This window comes from Pieris napi, chromosome 14 (genome assembly GCF_905475465.1).
Source record: "Pieris napi chromosome 14, ilPieNapi1.2, whole genome shotgun sequence".
Lineage (NCBI taxonomy): Eukaryota > Metazoa > Arthropoda > Insecta > Lepidoptera > Pieridae > Pieris > Pieris napi.
In genome coordinates this window covers 2350966-2374748 of record NC_062247.1, presented here as the reverse complement: position 1 = coordinate 2374748, position 23783 = coordinate 2350966, and the positions used below count along the sequence as shown (strand labels likewise).

The following is a 23783-nucleotide window of genomic DNA, read 5'->3' as shown; positions in this document are numbered from 1 at the left end:
GGCTAGCCGGTTTCCTCACGGTGTTTTCCTTCACCGTTCGAGCGAATGCTAAATGTGCGACCTATAGCTTGCACTGCTTGACTTTATACTTGACTTGATCGAAATATATAAGGTATTTATTTCTCATATAAAAATTGAATTATTAATGGCACCGATCTGTCTTTTTTCATCACAGTAAGAACACAATTTGACAGTACGAGATGAATGAGCACTTTATCTACGTATATATAAATAGATATTGGTAATAAAAAATATTAATAGATATGAGAAAATTAAAAAGATCCAAAACCTATGAGACCTATGATAAGTTTCTAATATAGATATAAAGACGCGTGTGACAATTTTAAAATTGATACTTTAGACTCTTGACGAAAACAATACGATTGATTGCTATTACATGATATTATTAATTGGTAATGATAGTCTTTTTCATATTCTCTCAAGCAAATCTTATATATAAAAATGAAACCCGTTTTCCGTTGTCACGACATAACATGAAAACGGCTTGACCGATTTGTCTGATTTTTTTTTATAATATTCCTTGAAGTATGAGGATGGTTCATACGGAGAGAAAAATTAAAAAAAATGAGTGAAAAAGTCTAAAAACAACTTTTCTATATTCCCATACAAAATATTCGTAATAATACTTAAAAGTTAATTTGAACTTTAATACCATATCATAGAGTTCAAGTGTTAGTGGAGGGGTTCCGGGAAGCTAAATTTTTATTTTTGACATAATGTATTTGTTGTCAGATCAACTTTCTTTTTTTATCTTACTAGGTAGACCGGTGTCCCGAATAGCAGAATAAGTATTTTAAACAAATAAAGAATAGACTGTTAGGCGGTACGATGTTCGCCAGGCCTGCTAGTCTTATATAAAAGTCTTAAATGGAAAATTAAGCGTGATTTTCGAAGCGATAAATTCACCTGTTCGTTGATTAACCGTGTCGCCGAGACGGCCGAGGGCGCTTTTTAATTAAGGCTATAGTTTTATCACGATGTTCTTTTGTCCACACCCCTTGAGGTGGACTAGTGTGTAGGCCAGGAGAACGTGAAATTCAATCTCTCATAAGTTTAGTCAAGTCAAATCATTGATTTCAATTAGACCACCTAAAATGGCACTTTTGAACGTCAAATAAAATATAAATATGATTCTAGTTGCCCCTTCCAAAAGGTAGTTTCGTGTGGAGAAGAATGGGCAAGAAACTCCTTACTATTTTAATATAGGTTTAATATGTGTGATTTACAGTGTAAATTATTGATATTTTTTTATGTGGGAAGAAAGGTTCTTGTAATAAAAGTATCTGCTTTAAAATACTGGAACTTCACTTCATATAACTTGTTTAAATAAAGAATTTGTCAATATTAAGTCAACTAGGCAATTTTTTTTAAATTAAGCATTACAGCTTTTGATTATTATGATTGAGAAATCATGGGAAAGTTCGGCACTCCGTAACTCAGCACGGGCATATATTGTTTCAAGGTTCCTGGATTTATGGATCATTTCTTTTTGGCCCTAGAAGAGTTTTTTGAACCCTCTAACTCGAAGTACCTTTATAAAACCTTTGTTGTCGTTGAATAAACTAAGATTTAAACTTTAGCTGTAAAACGCTCGTTTACTTGCCCCAATGCGGTTGACTAATGATACTTAAGGTGAAAAATTAACCGAGTATATGTTACAGAAAACAATGTTCCCTTGCAATCCGCTCTTGTATTTTCATTTGTCACTGATTAATTGCTTAAATGTTCCTCGTTAATTATTTTTTGTATAAGCTTTTAAATCTAGCTAAAGAAATCTTGAAGTTTTTATGTGAAATATGAAGACGAACATACGCAAAATAAAACGCTCTTTTAATTAACTGTCATAATAAAAGCGGCAAATCAAATCAATACAAAACTTAGGCTTAATTAGTTCTCCATGAATATTTTCAGGAGGTAGATACGTGATAGAGAAAAGCTTTTATTTATATGAATTTAAGATTTATAATTGCGTAACAAGTAACACACCCCTTTATTCATTTAATTAATCCTGGCTAATTGAGAATCTTAAAGAGAATTATAAAAGAATTAAATCTAAATAGTGTATTTGTGTAGATACGAAATTGATTAACAATATACAAGGCAGTTTTTACCGGGCACCAACACTACGTGAAACCAGCTGCCCACTGAAGTATTTTCGAACCAATTTGACTTAGGGTAATTCAAGAAAAGAGCGTGCCAATTGTTAAAAGGCCGGCAATGCACTCGCGAGCCCTCTGGCATTGAGAGTGTCCATGGCTCACTTAACCTTCTGCCCGTTTGCCCCTATTAATTTTCACGGATTGACAAATGATCATGAATTGTTATTATTATATTTCAACTGTCCCGACTTGCAGCTCTGGAGATTTATTTAAAATATTTTGCTAAACAGTTATTTTACTCAATGTTTATTACATTATAATGGTGATAATTGAAATCGATCAGGTAGTTTTATATTTATTGGTACAAATATACAGAAATTTCTTATTAATATTTCGTCTTACTATGTGTGACAGTTTGAACAGTACATAGTTTTATTATTGCTTTTTTAGTACATATGGATGTAGTAGTTTCTACATCGATATTAGAATTATTGGCAAAACATTACCTAACTTAAAGAAAAAAATTTTAAACGGATTAAAGTTATGTATTATTATAAAATCTCAAGAAAAGCAATCCGCGAAAATAGAGGACAGCGTCATTTGGCAGAGCCATTTCTGCCAAAACCCTCCATCTTTTAGTCGATAGCAACTCCGGGGAAATAAATACAGATAATGCAACTTTCTCTACAGCTGTGATACTTTTTGACATTCAACACCTTTTGTCTTCAGTCACCCTGACCACGCTGTAAAGCACGTGAAACGTCGGAAAAATTTAAAATTATGTTAAATAATTGTAAATTTATAATAATACATAACTTTAATCCGGTTAAAAAGTTTTTTCTTTAAATGTGTAAAGGTTATGTCAATCAAAGACAATACCTAACTTATTATAGGTAGTACATTAACCATAAAAAAATAACAATTTCAGGCGTGTAACGGGCCGGGTGCATCCTGGACCTGGGGTGCCAGAACAGCAATCCCTGCTGTCTCCCTCGGCAGAAGTGCTTCAGCCTCCCTCAGGTCCTCACACATGCCTGCCACGGATCTCAACGTCGACGCTATCAAGGAGAAACTACTAGACAATCGTATACCGGAGTCGTGTGTATAAATTAGCGAAATTGTTCTAAGAAGGTATTTATTTGAAAGTTTACCTGGCTCTGTAGCCGTGCTGCGTATAATATTTGTGTGAAAAATATTAAACTCTCGTTTTAAGACGTTTCATATAAATACTTTCCGTAGGTGTTTACGACTCAATGGCACTGAGGCCCTTTCTCCACTGCTCCGGTCCGGCGTCGGATACCGGAATGAGTCATGAGAAAAATATCGGAAGGCCGGATTGCGCTTCTCCACCATATCCGATCCGACAATAATCGATACTTGTATATTTATCATGCAACACTTATATTAACTAAAACCCACATACTTTATTTCATTAATAAAACGTTCTAAATTCTGAATATTTTATTGCCCTGGCAAGATTATTACTTTTTTATATTGTCTATCTTAAAATATTATAATCTACTTAATTAATAATTCACTAATACTATGGTATAAAAATGTAAATAAATAGCAACATAATTTGGTTTGGTCCAGGTTATCCAGATTCTTTCAAATTAAAGAAACTATAAATAAACCTGTGAATAATAATTTATAACCTCTTGGTCCGATAAAACACCGCGTTCAGATCTAGCAAGTTATCGGATCGTTAAAAAACCGGATGCCGGAGTAGTGGAGAAGTACGTAAGTACTGTTGTGAGTTTCTAAATCGGATCGGTAATTAACGTTTGCCGGACCGGAGCAGTGGAGAAACGGCCTAAGCGTGTCTCTCTAACGCAAATACAAAGACAAGTTACAGCGCTCTATAATACTGATTTACTGTCTGGCACTATTTCGCCATTTATTCCCAATTTAGCCATCTGTGGTGATGATGTTTTGGACCGTGAATTTATTTTGAAATCAGAACACACCTAACTAGAAACATATCGGATAATACGATTTTATTTATATGCAAATTAAATTTAATACTACTTTATTTTATGTCTCAATAACGTTATATTTAACTTACCACATAACTATAATGTTAAATTAAATTATATTTAAAAGACCTTTGTTCTAAAAACAAATCTGTCTAAAAGTACTTTTTTGTCTCTTTCTTTCTTACTGTGTTCAAGCTGGGATGAAAAGAGATAGGTGCTTTAATACGGTGTAATTAGACACGTTTTTAATCAATAAAATAATATATACAACGGGGTTACGCACGCAATAATAAATCTTCATTTAATACAAATAAATACTTTTTATCATCACCATTGCGGTTATAACTGATTCAGTCGAAGTATTGAGTTGACTAGATTTGTCTCTTTTCATCACAGCGTAAACATAACTAGAAAGAAAGAAACAAGTAGCTAAACCGATGTTCAATTCCTTTAAGACATAGGAATAGAAAATGATATGATATATTCCTTAACATCTTACTATATCAACCTATACATAATCAATTTTGATTAATATAAGGTTATCGCAATTTAACTGCATTAGTATAATTTTTGGGACAGATTTTATTAGCCAACAATAACTTTGATATTTTTTATATTTAAGATTTGTTTTGAGTATGATTTCGTTGAAGAATTGACTTTTATGGGATGTTAAATCAAATTGTGTGAACACGTCCTTAACACGATATACAGTCAGTACCCAGAGCGCAGTGCGGACAATGCGGTGGTATGTACAGGCCTAACTCTATCATGTTATGTAAGTGGTAATTTTTCATTTTGATAGAAATTTTAGTTTACTCCGGGCATCCAAACATGAACCGAGCGCCCGCAGTCGAAAATGATATTTGCAAAATTTTCGTTGAAATATCCGATTTCCAAAGTTCCCTATTGACATTTCATATAACACAAACGAATCTGAAGTGCAACAGAAACTTTCAAACAGCTTTAATTACGTTAAACCGAAGACCGATTTTACGTTTCATTTGTCGAGTGCATTTAAACTTTTCATTTTCGAAATTTCGAAATCGGATGTTTCTTTAACTCTTTCTATTTCGTTCGTTTTTCGATGGCTGATCGTCGACTGAGGATTCTACCAAAATATCTCGCAATTAGCACGAGTAAATCAATATAATTTTACAAATCAGAGAGCATTGTTTACCTTCAGCGTGCGACTCTTATCCCTGAGGTCGTAGGTTCGATCCGGGCTGTGCACCAATGGACTTTCTTTCTATGTGCGCATTTAACATTCGTTTGAACGGTGAAGGAAAACATCACGAGGAAACCGGCTTGCCTTAGACCCAAAGAGTCGACGGCGTGTGTTGCACAGAAGGGTGATCACCTCCTTACCTATAAGATTGGCAAATTATAGTGAAACAGATACAGAAATCTGAGGCCCAGACCTAATAAGGTTGTAGTGCCACTGATTTATTTTTTATATTATATAACTCAACATTTAGGGTCTGTTTCACAATGTACGGATAAGTTCTACATAAGTTCCAAATTAGCTATTTATTACTTATTGGTAGGATAAACACAATTGTTGCGTTTCACGACTGTCAGATACCGCTATTCGTCACATAATGTCCATCATAAGTTATGAGTCCGATGAATGTCAAATAGCACAATTTATCTTCCAAATAATTTATGTGTTGCATAGCTATTTGGTACTTTATCCATACATTGTGAAACAGACCCTTAATATCACAACGATTCACGTCAAAACCCTGAAATTGTAATTCATATTTTCTCAGCTTTCTTGCTCTGTATCATATTTATATTAGTGAAACTTTTTGTGGATACATCCAATGTCTTTATTTTATGTTTTATTTTTTAACTTTTTTTATTGTTTAGAGATGTATCTGTTTTGTTTCCCAAATAAATAAGTAAATATTCCCTTTGCTTCTCTAAGCCAAAGGTGACGGTTTGAATACATTTTAAATATATAATTATTTTTTGAGTATAGTTTCTTGAAATTACTCTCTTTTACAATCGTAGCGTACTCAAATAGAAATCCTCAGTCGTCGATATTTCATCGAATGGTTAGGATTTTATTATGTAAATATTAGGATGTAAGTGACTGAATCTTTGCCACTTTTTTACGTGTCTCTAGTGTAATAACTAGATAATTCTTGTGGGATTGTAAATAATGAGGATAAAGTATTACTATCGGCAGAGTAAACTAGCGTTATGGACGCATGATGTATGTATCTTGTATAGATTCGAATTTCAAATGCTTCGATGGTAAAATAATATTTAAAATTGGAACTCTAGTGACATATCGTATTTTATTTCTAAATCACTGTCCTCTATGTATTTTTAGAAAAACCTTTTTCGTCAAAACCTTTTTGAATTTCGAAACATATTCTACATATCATTTACATATCTGTTAAATTTTATTCTATCATCGAACAAGAACTCTCCTTAGAATAATTTAGCTAGTCTTAAGTGATTTGTTAATATAAAGTTTAAAACTCAAAGAGTTCGCCCTATTGTTGTTTATTTTGGACGGATTAAAGGTTGTCTTGAAGTATACATTGTTTTATTTCACTCCTACCTTTTACATTATAAGACCTCTTACATACTATCCCTAATAGCACCTTAAGAACCTTTTATTACAATAATTCAAATGCTTACAACAATACAAACACACAGGTAGGATAATCATCAGACATATTTGGTTTTTTTATGTATCATTTTATGCACACTATCATTATAGTGAATATGGATGGCTGGAAAACAATTGTATTAAATAGCAATTCAGCCGCATGAAAAAGAAATGTAAAGAACCAAATAGGAAATTATTCCCATTACCATACCATACTGCGATGTAAGGTTCAACCCTTCAGATTGCTACTCCAAAGCGGTTGAACAATACGCACTAAACCACTTCAGGTATAACCCATACCGCCACATTGTAGGAACCATGGAAGTCGCTTACCGATCCTAGGACATATTTACCGACTCATTGGTCTAGTGGTTAGTACCTATGACTACGAATCCATGGGTCCCGGGTTCGATCCCCGGCTGAGACGAACATCGATGTGATGAGCATTTGGTGTTGTGCTTAGGTCTTGGGTGTTTAAATATAAATTTATATGTCTATCTATCTATAATATGTATGTATATCCGTTGCCTAGTACCCATAACACAAGCTTCACCAGCTTAGCGTGGGACTAGGTCAATTGGTGTGAATTGTCTTTAAAAAAAAAATTTAAATAGCTCTTACATACTATTTGAATAGCCACACTTGAATTATACATTAAGCTTACAATATAATTAAAGTAAAAACATCTTTATCTGATATAAAAGCGAATTTAGTAGACCTTGATTGCTGAAAAGCACTTATCTATTGCACACGAGTGGACAATTTTAAAATAATCCTGTTAATTTCAAATTATTCTAGTCCTATATACGACTTAGAGAAGTAATGATACGTTATCTTGCCCAAAACGGGATTTATTAAATCGCCAAGCTTATGATATACAGCCTATTTTTTGCCAGTTGTTCTTGCCCGCTCTCCGCCCTTGACTTGCGAACTGGTAAATGTAAATTTAGAATTAATTTAACATCTTTTCTGTTGACGTTCATAAGTGTACTTGTTTACCTATATAGATAAAGTTACATTGAGTACATCAAGAAGCACCTAAAATCTTTATTGAGCTAGTAAATTTCCGTTCTGGTTTTAATAGACACATCTGAAAACTATAAAACAAAAGTGGTTTAAAGCAATTGAATAAAACTAGGAACTTTATTTGAACCACTTTCGAATTGTAAATTGCCCGGAAGTCGCTTCACGGTCCAAACAGTTTCCGTATCCTGTTGACAGTATAGCTACACCTTTAGCAGAGTCGTTAGGGTATATGAGGCAAATGAATCATAATAGCGTCAAGGCTCGTAAAGGCTTTTACTGTCGTTTCGGCACACTCGCGCTAAGTGTCATTTGAATGGATGCCTTTTTGTTGTGTTAAAGATATAAGTTACACTTGGAGCTCTGTAATTTCGGCACTTAAAGATAATTGCAAGATGCAAAATTTATTGCGCAGGTATTTTGCGGTGGTGGTTTTGGGAAGAATTTGAGAATATATATAGCTCATCCCATGAATATTGTAAATATTACCGATGTAGCCGACGCGTAACACACCATTTGTGAAGTAGTTTATTGTTATTAATATAATCATGTTTTTTGTAAAAAATTTAGAGATAGAAAAAGTCTCTGGACACAATGGTAGGGAAGTAGAGTATTATTAATTTAAAAAAAAACAAAAAAAATAAGATATTCACTCATTGCAAAACGGAGATTTAAATCTCATGAGAAAAAAAACAATATTAATGGTAAATATCACGCCGTCGTACGTTATTAGTTCTTCAAAGTCCATCTACAATATACCAAGTTTACATAAGCTGCCTCTCTTGATAAAACGCTGGACAGAAACCGGTGGAAAAAGATTTTCCGCTCCAGATGTTTCCTTGCTGTCCACGACGCACAACCCTGACCTACCGACTAAAGAGACATAAAATGTACCAACGTATCACCTTAGCTAATTGATGCCCAAGAATAGTATGTGTAATAAATGTAATAGTAATATAAAAAATGTATGCGTGTGTACACACGTAAGAAGTGAAACTTCTTTATGACCCTATTTTTCGAAAAATGTTCTACTATATGCAACTTTACAGAAATTGGTTAAATAAAGTTAAATTAGATAAAGTTTAACAAAAGGCTTTTATTATCATAGACATGAATACAAATACAATTATTTCATTTTAACTTATTACTGTACTACTATGTAGTACTAAGATTATTACAGAATTTCATTAATTGTAATAGAATTATTAGTATTACTATCATTGTTATCGTTATTATATATTTTTGTTACTAATGGCTTCGAATCTCTTCGGATCAACCGTGGTAGGACAAGAAAAAGATGGTGCGTAACCGAAAAATGTGACAAATGTGTGTAAATTTTTATCCAACGCCGATAAAGAAGTTTGACTTCCAAAAGCAACATGGCGCGTAACCTGCTACAAAATTTCTCCCATACGTCGATAAAGAAGTTTCACTTCAAAATATGGCGCGTAACGGAAAAATGTGACGCGTAACGAAAAAATGTTACACTAATTTTTTTTCCAACCCCGATAAAGAAGTTTCACTTCAATAAATTTGAAACATTAATTTCTCTGTAGTTCTCTATCAAGAATTTAAGTTATGACCTCGGAGAATTTAACGATTTTAATAATAACACAAACGTGAAAATATATTTTATTTCAGAAAGCGATTACATTTTTATAATACAGTAGAACCTCGATAAGATAAAGTCCAAGGGAAACACAAAATATTTTATGTTATAGAGGTTTTAAGTTATCAAGGTTCTATGTCAGGTAAAGGCTAATATAGAGGTATGTACATGTTTCTATGTACCCTTCCTCCCATTTTTACTTGAATGCATCAGAAGGATGGAAAATTAAATATGTAATCATATTTATTCACATTACTTACATTACATAAAAATAAAACAACAACTAAAGGTTTAGTCTACTTAAAAAAATCTGTGATTTTCTTTTGTTTTAAAAAATTCACTGTTTCTAAATCGATTTGATTTTCAATGACAAATAGAGAGGAGAATACATTAACACATTAACTTATGATGCAAGTAAGTCGTTGTCACAAAGCTAACCGCCGCAAAGCTTTGAAGAATTTAGATAAAGCAAACAATAGGTAATGTATTGTTTACGTTAACAATACATTAGTAAACACGTGCAAGCAATAAATACCGAAACCATTTGTTTTGACACTCTTATAAAATTACTCATTCACAAACAATAATTTTATGTTATAGAGGTTGTGGAAACATTTCTTTTAGTTACTGAGGGCCTATACAGAGATAATTTATTTACGTTATAGAGGTTGCGTATTTTAAGTTATAGAGGTTTTGGGCTCTGATGGGAAGGGAACATAGAATTTTTTGAAGTAACAGAGGTTTTTATGTTACCGAGGTTTACGTTATCGAGGTTCTACTGTAATGTTATTAACTGTCTTAAAACTAGAATATAAATTAAATTAGGTATTAAACATACGTTTAGAATATTTAAGTCAGAGTACTTATATATTCCTCGAATGTTCCTATTTACTAGAATAAAATACGTTGAAGGCACAATTGTCTATTTATTACCAAATTAACTCAATCAAAATAATAAATAATTGTCTTATAAACAATATTCATAATGTAATTATATGGAAACTATAATTCAATAATAAGAAGTGTTTAATTGATTTTAATTATTTTTTTCGTAACAATCAATAAATAATAATAATTCTGCTAATAATTATCCTTGTCGGTCTCTTCAATGGTCACGTTTAGAATACGTCTAAAAGTTAAAGGCGAAGTTATCTATTTATTTCAATAACTTCTTTAATAAATAATAATAATAGTGAATTATTGTTACAAGCGTGGATTGGAAGAAAGAAATTATTAGTAACTCTTTTAACAATAAATTATATTCACTAGGAGTATATAATTAATAATTGAATGTTTAATAGTTTTAACAATCAATAAGTGTCAGAAATTAACTTAGGAAATAAATTAATTTCTGTCACTTATATACCTACCCACTTATAACTTTTAGTAATACAATTAAAAGATTTGTTTTTAACCTTATGTTTTAACCAAAACATATTGACGTTCATGTATTTTTTGAATATTAGGAACAGTTTATAGTTGGTGATAACTAAAAATAGTTCTTTTGTCCGCCAGGACAAATTTGCAATTACCAACACCAAATATTTTGTAATAATACAATTAAATTTATTTATTCACACGGAGACTTACTTTTGTATATGATAGGGCAAACGAATCTACGGAGAGGCCACAAGGCCAAAAAACGGCCTTTAAAACTGAACGGCATTTGTTACAACGCAATATGTTGATACATAACAGGTACCCTTAAAACTGTTTATGGACGACAATTATTATTAATATACCATTGCATATTAACGACCTCTTTCCTTCAAATCTGCGGAAAAGTATAAATTTAATGAGATTTTCTAAACAAATATAATACATTAATATAATATCTGTCGGGTAATAATATACTTTATATAGAAATAATTGGGTTTAAATTTCGGGCTTAATATGTATTCGGTATTATGGTTGTAATTCGTAAGCGATTACGTCTTGGCAAAGCACATCCCCAACTCCACATCTCTTTCGTTGCAAAGGTTGATCAGTAAACGTCAATGCTCTCCTGGTGGATCACAGTATCCTGCCGGAACATTTCTACATCCACCTGACTGTCTGCTTGCACCAGCTTAGCACGGCCCTCCTGAGAATAGGAACATAATATCAAGTCCTTCCTTGTTTTAAATTATGGCTGAATTCGCGGAGAGCATAAATCATTACAGTGGAGATAAAGGTGAATAATAGTGGTCGTTAGTTCAGATAATAATTTTTTGTATAGTATAGGGGGGCAGTGAGCAGTGTTGGCCTAGTGGCTTCAGCGTGCGACTCTCATACCTGGGGTCGTAGGTTCGATCCCCGGCTGTGCACCAATGGACTTCCTTTCTATGAGCCCATTTAACATTCGCTCGAACGGCAAAGGAAAACATCGTGAGGAAACCGACATGTCATAGACCTAAAAAGTCGAAGGCGTGTGTCAGGCACTGGAGGCTGATCACCTACTTGCGTATTAAATTGAAAAATGATCATGAAACAGATTCAGAATTCTGAGGCCCAGACCTATAAAGAGGTTGTAGCGCGACTGATTATTATTGTTATAGAGGGGCAAACGTGCCTATGGGATGCCCAAATAGGGCGGTCACCGAAGCCCATGGACGTTTTGGGTGCGTTACCGGCCTTTAAGGGATGAGTATACTCTTTTTTAAATATATCTGTTTGTTGTAATAAATAAAATCCTTATGATATTAAAAATCTGTTGTGAATTTCTAGACAGTTTTAAATTATACAGAAAAAGGTTGTTTAGGTATCTTGTCATTAAAGTACATACTAGATCTTAGTAAATAAAACTTATATAACAGGTTACATAATATAGTATAATTCTAAATGTATGCAGCAGCAATATGGACATATGGGCGGGGTTAATCACCATCCCTGGCATATATTAAAATTATATTACGTAAGATATATAACCTTATAGAATTGAACATTTATTTAACTAATGGGAAAGGCTGACTTTACTAGAGTCTGGCTAATGAAAGAAGATAACGAAAAAGCGCGGCAAATTCAAAAAAATTTAGTATGGTAGCCCTTAAATTTTGATATATTTTGTGGATTAAACTTACTTGATACTTGATTTTATAATTTTTTACATTGATAGTAACGTATTTAGTATTTTACTATTGATACTTAAAATGACTAGCATTGCATGGAAAACTAAAACTATATTCATTATAAAATACAATTTTATTCGGAATAATCAAAAACAGAATCCAAAAAATCAATATGCATACATTCATCAGAGATTGCTGTTATTACTGTCTCTCACATTGATTATGAAACTTTTTAAATGTTTAGGCTATACCTGTTAACTATTCGGAAAAAATATATAATGGAAATATAAATGAGTAATTGCATGAAGTATCAAGACAATAAATCATACTAATCTAAGAAATTCAATGAAATTGTGTGTTGCCATCCGAAAGTTTTCAAATAATTCAATTATCTTCATTCATTAGCCAGACTATATATTTATATTATTTTTTGTAATATTATTGAAAAATGTCACCCACAAGAGGCTTAAGGGTTGTCGTAATTATCAAAGGCATGCGAATTATTAAATTGGAATCACAAAATGTATGCCACAAACAGGCGTCAGATGTCGGCGGAATGTCGCAATGTCACGACATTAAAATGTTATTAATATTGTCATTCTCATTTTAAATTTCTGTTCGCGTATTGTAGTGTTTTATTTAGATTACAAATATACGTAAGATTAATATATTAATTTTCTATTTTCATCAAACATTAGGTGTATTAAAAAGCAATCAATACGACATTACGAGACGTACAAGTTTTTTTTCTAATTATAGTATGTAAGCTCTGTGATAGGTTCTAAAAATATATATTTTCACGCATTAGGCACTTTTGGGTTTACCTCAAAATCAATTGTTTAATGCGTGATAAAAACGTATGTAATTAATAAATGTCATTAAAATGTACAGTTGGAAACTATAAATTATAAATACTGTTCAATTGGATATTTAATTTTTTTCGTATAAATATAATATAGTTATTATTTACTATTATTTAAATTTAGCAGATTTACTATTATTAATTAGTATTAATAATAGTAAATCTGCTAATGTTTATCATGTTGTATCTGCTATGCTAATGTTATTGTGTTTGAGTATTCATAGCGACTGAAGCGTGTCTTATTCTTGTGCAAAAATTCAATTGTCTTTCTTGATAAATAAAAAGTAATCGTTGATCTAAAACAGGTCTCAGTTGTCCATAGAGCAGCAGCGCAGAGCAGAGCATCGGTAGATTATGATAAAAACAGCTTAAAGCTATTATGTCTGAACGTAAGACTAGACTTTTAAATTAGCTAGTAGAAATCTATTAGAAGAAACAACTAACTCGATTCTATTTGTAACTTAGAACGTAACTTTGTTTGTTGTATCTAAGTTGCGAACTTTAGATCGACTGATTACAGCTATTTTAGGAAACCTTAAGTGATTGGATACGTGGAATAGTCAAGGCTATCTGAATGCTTAGCACGAACAAACTATTTATTTAAAGTCTCGTGTCACACTGTTTAACTAACCTCCTCTGAAACGGATGTTGTGTTCCGTAGGTAAACTATTTTTTATACTTCAAAGCGATGTATAATAAAGCGGGTAGCCAATCTCATTTTTTTTTTGTTATGATTTGACATTTAAAAACAAAATAATCCTTAAATTTCCCTTTTAGTCCCTTCTAGTACCAACCCCATTTTTTAATAGCTATATTAGTTGGCCGGGTCAGTAACAATGTAATAATAAAACAAAGAAAATTGCGAGATGGTAATATTCTATTTATGATGTACCAACAGAAGATTTATGCGCTCAAATATGTATGCAATAAGAATCTCAGTATTTTTGTTTCTTCTGAGAAACAAAAAAACATATTTTAAAAGTATTACAACCAAAGCTTGGTGATTAGAATAAATTTTTTAGATGATATTTCACACAAGTGAACATGTTTATTTATAATTTTTAGAAAATCTCTACTGATCTATAAGATAACAATTTAACAATCGCGTTTATTTTTTGTTCTACTATCGACTATGAGTTATTTGACAATTGTCATTCCAAGAGCTATAATTAAGGAGTTACGAGTAGGTAGTGTGTTACAAAATTTCATCAAAATCCAGCTGTTTAGGAGTTAAATTACACATACACAGAAGATTTATATATCTATATATACCAGCTTTTAATTTGCTGTATAGATAAATAACCTAGATAGCGACTGCAGCGCCATCTGCCGGTCTGATTTGTGAATCTAAACCATTCCCAGATCCCCTTGAACACACACAAAAAATTTCATCAAAATCGATCCAGTCGTTTGAGAGAAGTTCAGTGACATACACACTCACAGAAGAATGATATATATAAAGATTAAACATTTACCTTTGGATGCATCAATATGAACGGCAGCTCAGCGCTAAGCTCTCCATTCAACGCGCCAAGATACAGCTTCACCTTAGCACTGTAGCTGACAATGATACCGAAGGCATCACGCTGCTCTGGTTCTAGAAGCCTATAGAAGTAAGACTATTAATTTGCTTGGCATGCTGAAAAACTTTTTAATCCATATATGTCTTTTTTTATAAATAAGAAAAAATTATAGGGGATACAACGGCCTTATCGAACAAGCGAATCTCTTCCAGGCAACCTTAGTAAGCAATAAACTTAAAATAAATATTAAGAGTAAAAGAAGTGCAACAACAAAATCAAAATTAAAAGTACACCGAAACATTATAGAATTCAACCAAACGAGTTTTAAAATAATACAAAAAAAATAACAATAAAATAACCTAAAAACGAATTTCACGAATTCATAAATTACAATGCAATACAAAAGAATAAGAAATACAAGAATTACAAAAGTCATGTTTGAGCAGGATGATTAAGAAATGTTTTTGTAGAAGTATTTCAAAAGATGTTAGGGAGGTAGCATCGTATGGAATCAGGTATCGTATTCCACAACTTAATATACTATTTAATTAATCATTACTACTACTTTTTATGTCCCTCTTATTCTTCATACCGTTAACACAGTCGATTATAAAAGATGGGCACATGTAAAAAACTTAATTTGCCACAAGTAACAAAAAAAAATAAAAATAAAAAATATAAAAAAAGTAATTTAATCTATTTTTGTTTTATTGACTTTTTTGCGTAAAATTAAAAGTTATTTCTAAAAAAAAGTTTTTAAATACCGTTTGTTATTTAATTACTTTTACTGGGCATTCATTTTACTATTCGATTGCAATAACGAATAAAAATTGTTATGGACGTCTATTGTTATTGCTGTACGTAAAAAATATCGCATGCCGTAAAAACTTAAAAACAGTGACGTTTCGTCAGAAAGAATTACCCTCATTCACAATATTAAGTTACTTACAAAGTGGTAGATGCCAAAGCGCTGTCATGGCGTTTCAGCTGGGCATCCAGAGCTAAGCCGCGACGGTCACGCAATGGCGTTAATTCCGGACGAAGTTGTACCACCTTCTGCATAGAGGCGCCGGGTTGCAGTGGACACCCATCTCTGTAATAATGTATAACTTGTAAATTGACGAATTAAAAACAAAAGACGTTTTGCGTCATCATCGATATCATATGTTGCACCTCATAGTTATGGGCGGAAGGAAGAAGTCGTGTTGAAATCTTCGTGTAAATATTTACTTTATGATAAATACATTTAATGTCTGGTGAACTACACCCAAATAATAATAGAAGTTAAGTTTACTTTAAGTATAGTTATAAAATAATATTCTAGCTCTTGTCTGCGTTTATTTGTTTGTCTAATTTTCTTATGTTCAGCATCCTTCTATCCATGGCTCTTTGGCAGTATGCTAGCATATCTCTGTGCTGGTTACTGAGTGCCATAGTTTCGTTTCTTTAAAGACTTTTCTCCTTATTTTTGACGTGATAACGTCTTTAAAATCGTTTTAGTCGGGTGACATGTTCAGAAACTTGTGTCACACCAAAACCTCACGAGCGCGATCGCAGGTATAACGAGAGAGAGACGGACCGATCTCCCGTCTCATCTCGAGCGCTGCCAGTCATTCCGTGAATGTATGAAGAAAAATGTACATATCATAGTCGAATAAGTAAACTTGTCATTTTACACCCGAAATTTATCATCAAAAGTGTGAATAAAACGATAGATGTAATTTAAAATTTGAAAAAATTGTTATCTTCATTAATTCCTTACTTCCCAAAAACTTATATCACCAATAAGACGTTATCACGTAAACATCTCGATCGTAAACCTACTTTACAAACAACCAATATTTTTTTTGCTGAAATCTATTGTTTTCAGTTAAGTTAACTTAAACAAATAAATATGAAAAAATATTGTTTATCAATTCAGCTTTATGAACAGAGTTTTTATATCATGACTATCATAGTGTTAGGCTTATCGATAGCTCATAATTATTTTTTCCCATCGATAGATAGTATAATATTACAGATGGTGTATAGTTTAGTTGAGGCATATTTGATTAAATAAGTATTACCACTGTAAAGCAAGAAAAAAAGCCAGTTATTAATACATCTGAAATAAATCGTATACGATTGAAACAAAACAAATGGAGAGAATCACTCTCATATATATATAAACCTGGATTCCATGAAACATATAACATATACTTACTGAGTCTCAATGCTGCATACCACATTGCGGTACTGTCCATTCTGGAAGAGAACCACATCCACAGACTGCAAGATGCAGGCTTTGATTTTCTTAACAACCTTGTTGCTATGGTTACGGACGCTTATATTGATCGCGATGGTCTCGCCATGAATATACAACTGTAGGGTTTAAAATAATTTTATATTTATTAGAATACTTTGAATTTTCGAGTCTCTGTGTTAAGTCTGACCTGTGAATGGACTTTTTTTATAATCTGAAACAAACTTTAATTTGCGATAGGAAAATAATTTTTTAATTAAACATAATACTGAATAATGAATTTCTGAACTGGGATATTAAAATGTTGTCTTTGTTTGTACTGTTAGATGCAAATATTTTTTACACAATTATTTCATTTAAATTTCATAACACAAAGTTTATTCTTTAAAGTAAAAAAGCAATCATCATAACAAAGCCTTTGTATGTCCTATATTTCATACATGTATAATATATATATATTCTTACATCTTAATAAGTAATTCTATAAAGCAAGGCCTAGTTAAGTCTCCTCCAAGTGTTGTTTTTTTGATGTGAAACATCTATAGCCGCACGTAAAACCGATTTCTGGCGTGGCGACGCATACCGTGGCGACGCCACGCTATATGATGGTATATATACAGTCTATATGCAGTTGTGTGTACGGTGTGTGTATTTCGAAGTCAATTTTTGTATTTAATGAAAATAAATGTTTATTCAATAAATAGTCATCGTTATCTGGAAAAAAATCGTAATATTTTATTTATCATTATGACATATTTAGTTCCTATCACAATCTGTTCTTTTCTGCATATTACTTTTACGAAATAATGTCGATGTTTCACATCTGCCAGGCGTCCCGTGACGGCTCATATTTTCTTTTTCTTCAGTCGAGACTCCTAACATTATATGTAAATCTTGTACCACAAACCGAAAAATAAAACAATAATTTATATTGCATATGTTTAATACCTGCTTATCCAAGGTGAGTTCAAGCTCCAGTTGTCCAGGGGACAGCACAAAGTCCTTCCTGACCAAAGTGCATGGCTGTGGGCCTGGCTTGTTAGGAGCGAACTGTACCTTTCGGATACCCAGAGCCACTGTGCTCCTGAAAGAGTAAACAATGTCTATTTGACGGCTCATTGGTCTCGTGGTTAGTACCCCTGACTGCGAATCCATGGGTCCCGGGTTCGATCCCCGGCTGAGACAACATCGATGTGATGAGCATTTGGTGTTGTGCTTAGGTCTTGGGTGTTTAAATATGTATTTATATGTGTTTGGTCTATCTATGTATGTATATCCGTTGCCTAGTACCCATAACACAAGCTTCACCAGCTTAGCATGGGACTAGGTCAATTGGTGTGAAGATTTTTAAAAGATTTATGACCAGCGATAGTTGACCAGAAACTAATCTAGTTAGATCTATTCTTATCGAAACAAGCTAAAGTTATACACAATCGTACTTTGAAAATACATGTATTCTTACCTTCGGTGAGATCTATCAATTTCAGTATCTCCAACAAAGAGCTTCATGTAATAGTGGACACCACACGGCTCGCCCTCGTCTTCCAACCCTGGCTGCAGTGTGACCGACCCAGGGGAGCCAGCTGGCACTGATAGACGGAAGGGCAGGGCAAACTGTCCCAATTTCTTCAGGAGCCTTTCCTGAAGGAATAAAAAGAGTTAATAATAATACTATACGTATAAGCCTAGGGGAGGGGTCTTTTGATAATTTTCTTTATTCTAAGGTAATCAATGTTTCATATATCATAGACTTTTGTTTCAACTTCAACTTCTTGCAAGTGTTAAAGGCGCTAATGCGATTAATCCATTGTAATAAAACACTACGAAAACTTCAAACTGTCAGTTGCGTACTATGCCAATACGGCTTAGTAATTTTTTTTTAAATTTTAATTTATTCAAGTGATAACGGTCATCACCAAAAATCTAATAACTTAAGCTATATTGAATTAGCGATTTAGTTATAACTTAAAGCAAACTGCTTATTATTTAGATTAGTTATTTAAGTTTATGTTTATTTTGTGGCTATTGACCATATTTATGATTTGACCTAATCGATAGAAAGAATAGTATTTACGTGTCCCTCCAGGCAATTTAAATTATATCCTGTTAAAGTTCGACCGACAAATATCTATAACCAACTTAACAATTTCTTCAACTTTATCGTCGATACTAAAGAGGAATAAAACACACCACAGTTATTAAATCCCTATTAACTCTTCTTCGCAACACAGTTTACTAACAGGAAATTTCATAAAAACAAACCGGAAATCGTTTGAAATCGTTGAAAAGTTTGGAGTTTTATATCTAAGAGTTACATTTTTGATTCTATTAGGGTCTGTTTCACAATGTATGGATAAAGTACCAAATAGCTATGCAACACATAAATTATTTGTAAGATAAATTGTGCTATTTGACATTCATCGGACTCATAGCTTATGCTGGACTTTATGTGACGAATAGCGCTATCTGACAGTCGTGAAACGCAACAATAGTGTTTATCCTACCAATAAGTAATAAATAGCTAATTTGGAACTTATGTAGAACTTATCCGTACATTGTGAAACAGACCCTTAATCTTTGATAATCAAATTAAATTAGTTTTTCCTTATTTTGTTAAATGCGTTGGCTTCAGTCTTGGCCTTGTTAGTGTTGGTTAGTAATTAAAAGCAGCTATGATGGGGTAACAATTGTATTCCTTTTTATAATAGAGAACGGAGACCGCAAGTGATATACCCATGGAGTGTACATTAAGCCAGAGCTGTTTTACAGATTTCGCTTATCAACAGAATTACGAGTGAAACCTAGGTAGTGAATATATCTTATTAACACAGCTACGATAAGTACGTCTATGTATCTATGTAATGTTATTTTTGCAGTCTCGTCTTCACAATATTATTAGAATGCTGTATCTCACACATGAATGACGCTAGTGTGCAACTATTAAATATAACACAATAGTTTAGATGCAGTTACTAAGACATGACAAATAATAGTATTGTCTTTTATTAACATAACTTTTACACATTTAAAGATTTTTATTTAATAATAATACATAACTTCAATCCGGTAAAAAAGTGTTTTCTTTAAACATGACAAATAAATCACTAAAAGTTATGGCTAATATAATTTTTCCACTGATAGTTGAATGTGCTATGCCAGTAATAATTAGATGGCGCTCGGCTGAACGCCGCATTCGCCACGTAAATCAAATTTATTTGGGGATTAGCACTTGGTTCACGAAAAGCGACAATGAAGTAAAATTATTATAAAGCTGTGATAAACTAGTTTTAGAGGTCCGTTCGTTAAACCGCTTACATGGGAAAGCCGGGAAATTTAACTTTTTCTTTTGCGGGTAGTATTCTCGTACCCGCAAATTAAAAGAACCTACAGCTTAGGTTTAATTGATTTGGAAAAACTTTAAACTATTACGTTATTAAACGATTTTTTGACGACTTATATTGTACTTCAAGCAACATTTTTAACATTTTTCTTGGTGATTCTTTAAAATATTTTATACTAGTTTTATTAAACGCAAACATGTAGTCGTTTTACTTCGAATTAATGAAAAATTCCCATGCACAAATGTTTTGTTTCTATTATTATGTTTATGATAGCCACTAATTAGGTTGCAGTGGCGCTATGATGAAGATAAGATTACACGCTAGCAATATAGACGTATAAAAGGGACAGCCTTGCGATTCTGTAACTCACTTTTCGAACTCTCACGGCGGTTTTCGCAGCGGCGGTCGCGCTCAAATCAGTCGTGAAGCAGTCATTTTATGATTTGGAATTCTGATAAGGAGATGAGTTACAGAATCGCAAGGCAGAATCGTGAGAACTAACATAAATAATAAAGAAATAAACACTTTATTCATGACAGAAATAGGTTGTGGAGACGAAATATTCGAGAATATCAAATCTGAAGGTCGCAACGAAATTTGTATGTTGTCTTGTTCTTAATACCTGAGTACGTGTCAAATCATAGGCTCGCTTTTCTGGTGCTGGGTAGATCTGTTCCGAAGCAAGGTAGAGTTCCTTGTAGAAGTTGACCCCCATGACCTCATCCTCCTCTCGGCCATACCGGAAGGTACATACAACCTGAGCGAACACCTTGCGCCCACGCACGTATTCTTCATCAACGACGACAATGCCATCTAAATAAAAAATACTTTAATGAATTAAAAACTACTTATATGGAAAGTAGTATACATGTTTATGCTCTTCTTCAAAAGCTTAGTTAAATTAGTTTTAAGATAACGATAGTATATATAACGATATTTATATAGATTGTAATATCTTTTAAATTTAGTAAATAATTCTCAATACTGAGAGTAATAAAGAATGAAAATAATATGTATATTATTAACGTATACGTTAATGATTTGTCGATACGACATCCTTTTATAAATGAACAAAAACTTAGTATACAATTATTAAAACATGAGTAAACGTAAAAATTTTAATAATAATCAGTTGCTGTTACGTACAAAGAAAACAGAATATTATTAAACACATTGCTATTATATAATAATAGGCGCAAAATTTTGCTGGTTTCCAATTTTTAAAAAACATTAAATAAAATATTCTTATACTATAACGATTCATATATATTTTACTATTTTTGGATTTGTATTTTTTTATGTATTTTCTGAACGAATGGTAATCATATGTTGATTACCATAGGAAGTTTTGTGTTTATTAAAAAAAACTTAAAAATTGATGCAGGTCATTCTAACAATATAAAAAAAAAACGAATACATTATGTTTCCACAAAGTTAGAGCAATTTAATCTATCCTAGTACTGTTGGGTCTAGAAAGACCTGCCACGCACCGGCGGAAATATCATTGGGGGCGCATTTTGGCCCGCCGCCGCACCTGATGAAAAATTATGATTTTACTTGCCGCAGTGAACGTGTTTCATAATAGTAAAATAAATTAAAAACAAAGATTTGTGCTCTATCAGCAGGAGGCAATATGAAATAGGAGCGGGCACTTACATTCTGCTTTTTTTTAAACATATTAATGCGAAACGAATTTTGCGGGCCACCTATTTTCAAATAACATTAACACAGAAACCCGACATTAATTCCTCTCTAAAATCTATGTTATTGACATATTTTCTGATGCCAACCTTCTCTTCCCTTACCTAATGCTTCTGTTGTCGGGAATCGAGCCTGAACCTCTACCGGGATACTTGTGTGTTAATAGTTATGTGACTATATATTAGTTAGTAGACTCACAGTCCCAATATGTATAATGAGTATCGTTTATGTAGACTTCTTGTAAAATATAATTAACTTCAATAAAACTTGTTAAAGTATAAAGTAGAATTTATTTTACGTTATTTACTTAAGTTGACACTTCGTATTTAGCGAGAGGTGCCAGTCACAACTACTGTTAAATGAATTTGAATAAATTTATATCAATTATAAAGTTTCTATTAAGCACTCTAAAGCTCTCCTGTAGAAAATATACGAAAAAAACCTCAAATAAAATGTGTACTTTGAAACTACAAACTTTAAGGAACAAACATCGTAAAGGAGGCTATTAAAGTCATATCTGTTAGAACAAGGAACAACCCATCAGCCGTTATGATGGATAACTTCAGCTGTTACAGACTTCGGCCACATCGTTTGGTGCTGTATCGTATTTCTTGGGGAAAAATACTTAGTGCTTCAATTAACGTTTGCTATGATTCATTATAATAATTGTACTATTACAAAATAATATGGGTCCGTCTCTATGACAGTAATTCTAAATTTTAATTATGACATTAAATAAACTAATTATAAGTAAAGTACGAAAAATGTCCATTAACTAATAACTGGTTTAAAACAGTTGTTCAGAGAAAGAACTGTATACGAGCGACAGTAGAACGGTAAGACAATATAATATTAAGGAGATCACAAATAATAAGACAAAAATACTAACAAATAAAAAATAAGGAGAGGATGGAATAGAGCAGTGTTGCCCTAGTTCAGCGTGCGACTCTCATACCTGAGGTCGTAGGTTCGATCCCTGTCTGTGCACCAATGGACTTTCTTTCTATGTGCGCATTTAACATTTGCTCGAACGTTGAAGGAAAACATCGTGAGGAAACCGACATGTCTTTGACCCAAAAAGGTCGACGGCGTGTGTCAGGCACTGAAGGCTGACCTACTTGCCTATTAGATTTTAAAAATGATCATGAAACAGATTCACCTAAAGACCTAAAGGTTGTAGCGCCACTGATTTATTTTAAGAGAGGATAGTATGTTCATGATTTCAATACTTTTAATGATTTTCCGTATAATACAGGAGAGTCTAAACAAATACTCACCTATGGGCTCAACATAAGAAATGTGATCCACGAAGTCACGCTTCGGCATATACAGTGTAATCTTTCCATTCGGAGAACACTTTTTATAAACCTTGAAATTATATACCATTTTGATAACTCGATCTGTTCACGACTCCAGGTAAAATGCGTCGTGAATTTCATTTCCCTTATATTTATAGAGGATTATATATGTATAAGGCTTCTAAGCTACGATAATCATATTAGTATTATTACTCAGTTAAGGACAACTCCCACTTGCTTTGGGAATTTCAAAGATTTCGCTTTGGCTCAATGGAAAATTCAATCGAAATCCTAAAATAAGAGCAATGGTGATTTTGTTTGCAGGTATGTTTTACTATATGTAACATATATAATATAGCTCTTATTATAGCTAGTCTTAAGCTATCTATAGGTACATGTAGTAGCTTTTTTATTACTA

General features: G+C 32.6%; 2 protein-coding genes across 2 annotated transcripts in view; one reads left to right on the top strand and one right to left on the bottom strand.

Moving 5' to 3' along the window:
• LOC125055860 (nephrin) overlaps positions 1 to 3483 on the top strand; it is a 434287-nt gene extending 430804 nt beyond the window's left edge. The window contains exon 17 of the mRNA XM_047658511.1: positions 3049 to 3483. Coding sequence (XP_047514467.1) covers positions 3049 to 3228 — 180 coding nt within the window. The 3' untranslated portion in view covers positions 3229 to 3483. The remainder of the gene's footprint in view (positions 1 to 3048) is intronic.
• A 7740-nt stretch (positions 3484 to 11223) lies between these two features.
• On the bottom strand, positions 11224 to 23510 carry LOC125056227 (arrestin homolog). The gene is made up of 8 exons (XM_047659259.1): positions 23345 to 23510; positions 20989 to 21179; positions 18488 to 18666; positions 17974 to 18109; positions 16987 to 17144; positions 15733 to 15876; positions 14736 to 14865; positions 11224 to 11434 (listed from the first exon to the last, which is right to left on the bottom strand). The coding sequence occupies exons 1-8, from the start codon at positions 23451 to 23453 to the stop codon at positions 11336 to 11338; spliced, it is 1146 nt and encodes a 381-aa protein (XP_047515215.1). The 5' UTR covers positions 23454 to 23510; the 3' UTR covers positions 11224 to 11335.
• Positions 23511 to 23783: the final 273 nt, after the last annotated feature.